The sequence below is a fragment of the Lissotriton vulgaris genome, unplaced genomic scaffold (assembly GCF_964263255.1).
Source record: "Lissotriton vulgaris unplaced genomic scaffold, aLisVul1.2 SCAFFOLD_2427, whole genome shotgun sequence".
Taxonomy (NCBI): Eukaryota; Metazoa; Chordata; class Amphibia; order Caudata; family Salamandridae; genus Lissotriton; species Lissotriton vulgaris.
The window spans coordinates 352,039-359,023 of record NW_028254742.1 but is presented as its reverse complement, the minus strand read 5'-3'; the positions used below and the strand labels follow the sequence as shown (position 1 = coordinate 359,023).

General features: G+C 43.6%; 1 protein-coding gene across 1 annotated transcript in view; it reads right to left on the bottom strand.

The window, feature by feature from the left end:
* Positions 1-438: 438 nt before the first annotated feature.
* The window catches only part of LOC147659424 (dnaJ homolog subfamily C member 2-like), a gene marked incomplete at its 3' end in the record, with an annotated part of 42,808 nt that continues 36,261 nt past the window's right edge, over positions 439-6,985 (bottom strand). Inside the window, exons 3-4 of the mRNA XM_086951753.1 lie at positions 980-1,055; positions 439-537 (exon numbers count right to left, since the gene is read on the bottom strand). Of these exons, the coding sequence (XP_086807879.1) occupies positions 439-537; positions 980-1,055 (175 nt within the window). The remainder of the gene's footprint in view (positions 538-979; positions 1,056-6,985) is intronic.

The window sequence follows — 6,985 nt, the reverse complement described above, 5'->3', positions numbered from 1 at the left end:
CAGGAGAGGGGTCTGTGCAGCCCACCTCCACCTTATTTCTAGTTTTGTACTCCAGGGAGGTGTTGATCCCCGGAGCAACTCTTAACATTGGAGCGAGGTCAGGCCCCTTTCTATTTTTATGCTTATACGCCCCGAGGAAGTGGTGGTCCCTGGGCCTTTAAAGGCAAAAGGAGGTGGGGGGCCATGCTGCCACCCTCCCAATAATTTTAAAAATAAACCTCAGGGAGGCGGGGGCCCTAGGGACTTAAAATGGCCTTGGGGAGAAGGTGGCGCATATGCACCCCCTCCCCTTTTCTTTAATTAAAATTTGCAAAATACTCTTAAAAATAAAAAACTGCTGCAAAAGAAAGATGTGCCACCAGTAATTAATATGAATACAACCTCAATACAAACAAAAAGAAATAACAGATGGCTATCTTACTCTCTGTTCTGTCTTACCTTTAGTTATGCAGGTGAAGTAGTCATTGTCACCTTCAACTATCTGCTCCCCAGTTGCTTTCCGCTTATCAGGATGATGTTTCAAAACCATAGCTTTATCTAGTACAAAGTAATTTCAATTTATTATATAGTGTGCATCCCACATTCTATGACACATAAGAAAGCAAACAAATCAGTGAATTCTAAAGTAATAATTTTGCACAGATTACATTTTAAAATCTAGTAATCTGACACTAGACCAATGTATCACCTATGTCACAGAGGCAAAGTTCAAGAGCAAAACATACGGAGCCAGGAAAGTACCAAAATTGTTCGCCTTTGCACCATACAGAAACAGTGATTACAATACATAGGACGCATCATGGCTCAAATGGGATTTGCAAGCAAATAAGTCAAACTTTGTTCACTTTTAGATATGCACTTAAATGCCCATAAAAGTAATGGACGCCATGCCACAATGATTAAGTGAGAGAAGGATACTTCCACTCACACAAAAATACATGGTTAAAGCAGGCATGCAGTAGATTTGAGAGGTACTTACGAGCAGCTTTGATCTGCTTTGGGGTGGCCTTGTACCTTAAGAGCCTGAGTCCAAGGACCGCATAGTGATCTTGATTCTAGAAAATAGAATATATTTTTTCAATCTGAGTAGCTAGGATACAGAAGCATTAATGCAACCCACTGCAAATGCTATACTAATGGCAGACTCTTTGCTATATAAATGCTAGTATCATTTACACTGACAAAAAAATCATTTATTTCAAATGTACATTAGGCGTGAAGGGCATGTTTAGTGTACATCATGAGAGTTGCTTTTCAAGACCCTCCTCTCCACTGGTCATTAAAAATCCAGTTATTCTCCATATCCTGTACACAGCCCGTGGAACTGGAACAGCCTTCACTCGCAAGCAGAGTGTTTTTGGGTAAATCAGCCATGGACATACTCTTGATTAAAAACGTTATATTGGATGAAATTGCTTCCTGAACTATTCACTAAAGAAACATAGAAAATCTAAGAAAGTGTTTTTAAAATGTTTCTGATGGTACACTGCCGCATTGAATAGGACAGCATAAGTGAGGGGAGGAGAGGACTGCTGCGCTGACACGGTTTAAAAAGGCATACTGTTATGAAGATCAGGTCTTACCGATTTAATACTCCGGTATTAATGCTCCTACCCGCAATTATCGGAGATTACACTGTGAGCAATGCTGCTCTTTGAAACAAGTATATAAAATAAAGTTTTTTTGATAGCTAAAGATCAAACTGTTCGAGTGTCAGTAAAGGTTTCTGTGCAAATGTAATTTGTTAGGTGGTAGTTTCTACTGAATTTGCTGAAGTGTACTTAACACTTCATGGGCTCTAGCAGAAATAATAGTGATGTAGAAACAACAGTAATAGGGTATTACCTAGTGTAAAACAAGGATTTGCAATGCAATAGGTCCCGCATTTGTGAGAGTTTAGGTTATTGGTATTGCAAATGACAATGTGTTTTATATATTTGTTTTGATAATTAACACATAAATAAAATACATTGTCATTTACAATGCCATAGCTCAAACTCTTGTAAATACGGCTGTTTATTGTACTTATTTTCTTCTTTATAGCGCCTCAAACGCTTCTGGCCACTTGATGCTAGTGACAGGTATTCACACCAGCATTTGTGTTTATGGTTTTATTACGGAGCCTATACTTTTGGAGGAATTGGTGGCCGAAGTGGCCAAGGAGCAGGAAACGTAAACTGAGCCCCAGACACTTTAAACGCATAATAAACTTGTCCCTACTGAAATACGCCTGGCCCTATGCGAATAACTGCTTCTTTTGTTTACAATGTGTACTGAAGTTCAATTGACAGATCATAAACACAAGGAACACGTTATATATTCAAGGGGTGACTGAGGCCAGAGCTGCCGACTTTGGAGCTGGGAACTAGGTTCAAGTCTTGGCGTTGGCTCAACATCCTGTGATTCTAGTCAAATCACTGCATCTCCCTGTGTCTACCAAGAATTAATGTGTCCTCGTATAACGTAACTGGTGCTCATGTAAAGCGCTCTGATACCTTCCGATAGAGTTTGTGCTGCAAAAAACTGTAAAAAGAAACAACAATCGTTCTGCACTTGACGAGCACTCCGCCAGGCACTTGGTGTGTGGGCGCTTCGAGAGGCTGTGAAGGGCCTACGAGAGGCGCGGACGTTGGGAGCGTGGCAGAGGCGGCTATATTTAGACATTTTCCGGAAACACTTGTGGACGGCCGCGCGCTGAGCTGCCGCGCGCGGGTAAAACAGACGGGGGTCTGCTGGCGTGGGTTGTGGTGGCCTGGCCTGCCTCAGTAGAAGGAAATCATACCAATGTTGAGTTTTTCAACGTAAACGAAATTCAGTGGTCCAGACTGAGATATTTATCTCACCACCTAGCTTTTAAGCGTGGGTATAGTTGCATTCTTGACCTCATGCAGGAGAAACGGTGTAATGAGAAAACATCTTTTGAAGCAGTCATACAATCTAGAGACATCTTTCTGGATATGTAGAGCTATCCCGTGAGTTTGCTGTGGAACGAACGTTCCAGGTAGATAGCACACTTGTGAACATCCTATGTGGTAAAACATTTCCCTTGTTTTACGTGAGCCATTACCCAGTCCCTGCCAAACAGACGGCTAGTGGTGCAATGCTGAAAAAAACACCATTGGTTAGTCGAGGACTTTGCTGCTAGTGAGGTATCTTTCGAGTACAGTTATGTCAGAAGACTTGAAAGAATGAGGATTACTAAGGTACATTTCAGGACGATATCATGTAAGCCCTGGTTTGAGGGCATATGTAGAACAGCATTACACTGTCCCAGTGAGAGCAGGGCCCAATGCACAAGACAGGGAGCAAGGCATAGGCCTGTATTTAAGTTTTAAAAGAGGATCTTTTGTCTGGAGAAGTTGAAAGACGCTGGTGGTTTTGGGGGGACTCAAGTACAAAGACCTGCATCTGAAAGTCTCAGCCTGAGTGTATGGTTGCCTGCCAAGTCTCTAAGTGGAACACGGAGCGCGTGCAACAATGGCACGTGTACAGACCTTGCAGATGTCTGTTGTCATTGGAGCGATGTGGCTGTGTTTAGAAACAGTTAATAGTTGGATGTGTGCCTCGGGTGTGAATTATCAGTCAGATGAGAGTATTTGTGTTTTATTAGCTGTATCTCGGTGCATTGGTAGACAGCTCACGTCGCGCGGCTCTTAGGTTTTGGTTTCCAAGGCATATGGCAGTGAAGCGGGTGCTCAGAGACGGACGACAAAACACCTGCCTGTTTATCAGCGCCGCGCGCTGGTATGCAGACTCCCCCTGCATTCCAGAGAGGCGCGCGACGCGATCTGATCCTTTCCTGCCATGCTGTGGAGACCAGACCTGGCCGCGCGCACAACGTTATTCTATGGGGAAACGCTGCGGGCGGCCAGGTCTTGTCTCCCTTCGTCGGTCTCAGACTGCTGAGACGCAGACTATAGTTCTCGCTTCAAGAATGCGCTTTCAGCGCGTTCGTCGTAGGCGAGACCTAAAAAGCACGTCATTGGGTCACCTGATTTTCTTTTTTTCTTTTTTTTTTTTTTACACAAAGGGCGAGGTGTGTCATGGCCATTCACAAGGTCACCAAACCGACACAGATCAGACGAACGACAATACGCCGATACCATCCCCTAGTGAGAACAGACATTAACACTCAAAACGTTCCATGTGAAAAAGTTTCATACGGAACTGTAGCCAGACACCGTTTGGAGTGAAACAGCTGCATGTTTTTTTTTGCTTTAATTAAGGGAAAAACTGAGCATGGATAAGAAGCAACAGGGTACTCTCGAGCAGATGCAGCATTTGACCGTTTTCACGTGCCTGATTATACCAGGAATTACTCACTCCATGCCAGGGAGTGCCCGGAATTGCATACTTCTTGCCAGTGATGCCCTGGTGCTCTATACGCGGTGCCTGGGGAAAATAAAACCTCCCTAAATTCTGCCACCCAGGAAATGAATAACACAGTATTCACTTTGCACTCGGAGAGCTGAGCAACTGTCACTCCACACTCCTTGTCAGACATTGCACACTGCAGGGAATAACAAGTGCTGCATACTGCTTGCAGAGAGCAACAGAAGCTGAACTTATCCCTGAGAGCGAGCGCCATGAGGTGCACACTCCCTTTCAGAGACCTCCGGGACCTGTATACACACTCCCTGCCAGGGCTCGTTACACTGTCCCCAGAGAGCAGTGGTCACTGTAACCTCCCCTCTAGAGAGCACCAGACCTGCACACCGCTTCCAGACAGCACCAGTCACTATACACTCCCTTCCAGGGAATACCAGACACTACACGTGCATGCAGAGAGCATACAACACTGCAAACTCAATTTCAGGGATTATCTGGCGTTATATAAAATTAGAAAAATAAATTAACAAAAAATAAGGGTCCAATTCCAATGAGACTAAGCAGATGGAAAGAGACAATCTGCGAATATGGCCCACCTTTTTTGGGAGTACCGGGCATAATTATGATAGCAGTCTAACCCTGCCAATAAGGTTTGCATGACAGAAGAATCAATGACGGGAGAGCCCTCTCCAAGGACAGTAAGTATGTGCTCGGCTGCGCTGCTCGATTGCCATTACTGTTAGCAGAAGATAACTGTAGTCTATTGATCTTCTTTCTTTATTATGTTGCAATAATAATTAAGCCTATCTTTGGAGGATATTGGTCTCTGGAAGAACGGGCATCTAAACTGAAGCAACTGCTCACGAAGACTCGACCACATCGAAAGAAAACTTCGATAACAGGCAGTTTAGCGGCAGTAGTGGGTTTCATAGCCAGCTACGCCCAAGTGTTTCCCGATCTTGTGAGAGGTGAAAGTCTTGCGAGTGTGTGAATCCAGGCAACAATAGACACAATCAGGACGTGTGGAGTGTTAAGGGCAGCGCAGGGATCAGATGTTCTGTAGAACCATATCCTCTCCTGACCTCTCATTGTCATCCTAAACTTCCTAGTGTCATCCTCCACTCCCCGTGATTCCCCTACCTCTGTTGTGTCTGCGAGCTGTTGAAAAGGAGGACCTGGGCAGCTATTACACATGCCCCCGTACTGCAAAACAGGACAAGTTTTTCCGATGCATGCATCACCTCCGGCGGATGTGCAGATATGGACTCAAAACCACTATTTTTCAATATTGTAACTTTTGAGCGGCGCAGCACGCCACTTGTGCTGCACTGCTTACGAAAAGGGTATACAAGTGCAAAAATTTAATTTGGCCAGCTGGGTCACAGAAAAGAAAAAAGTGCGACGGCAATGAGAAGCAAGCTGCTCCAGTGCAAAAAAAATAAAAATAAATAAACAGAGTTGGAAAACAAAAGCGCAGCGGCAATGAGGAGCAAGCTGCCCCGGTGGCAAAATAAATAAATAAACAGCGACGAAAAAGAAAAGCGTGACGGCAATGAGGAGCAAGCTGCCCCGGTGCTCAAAAAAATAAATAAACAGCATAGGAAAAGAAAAGCACGACGGCAATGAGGAGCAAGCTGCCCCGGTGCCAAAACAAAAATGGTGCGCGCGCTTGGGAGAGCAGACTTCACTTTTAAAGCACTGCTGCTCGCTCCCGCAAAGTCGATGCCGCCACAAGCACGAGTGCAATGCTTGAAAAGTGAAGACCGATGGTTAAAAGTCCTCCTAGAGCAGCGCATGCACGCTGCCTAGGCGAGACCTAAAGAAAATTTGGGCATATTAGTGTAAAAAGTACAAGCGTTGAAGTTACTCGAGCTACCTCTGCGCAATGACATCCTGAAGTAAATATTGAGTCTACTGGGATCGATACTCCAGTTACTTTCTTATTGGTTGCGGAGCAAGGGTAAGGCGTATTGTGCATTTCACCTACAATCAAGTGTACATCGTTAGTTTGGAAACAGGGATGTTTTTGAAGAAAAAGTATAATTTGAATACAGAACATTCTCCTTGAGGATAGAATCGGACTACTTTCTGTTTAGATTTAAGGCATTCAAATGCACAAAGTGTAAAATAAATCTATCAGAACATTTTAGATGTATGATGAAGGTACGAGATATTTGCAGACAGAATTTTAAAAAACCTGCCCTCTTTATGTGTCTTTGTTTGTCTCTTTAAAGAAAACTAACAAGTCTTAATCGAATACTTGTAATTAAAACTATTAGGGGCATTTCCACCCATGAGCGTTAAAAGCGCGGTGTTAGAAAATCCAAATCTCGCTTAGCTCCCTCGAGACAGGTTCCTCTAAAATAATATCCCTTCTCTGGCTACCAGTCTCTGAAACAAGTGTCTGGAATATTGTTAGCAGTGCTCACTTTAGAAAATGCATTTGAGTAAAAGGAGATTGTGCAGAGTAGTTTTGCAGTGAATTTAGGAGAAATCAGAATTCATAATTTCGGGGTGGAAACAAAAATTTGAGAGATGAAAGGAACATAGTAGTTGGTGTGATGGGAGCTTTAAGGAATTAAACGGAAATATAGTTTATATTGTATTGACAAGGAGTCCAACTAACTACGAATGAGGAAAGAAAGATATACTAACT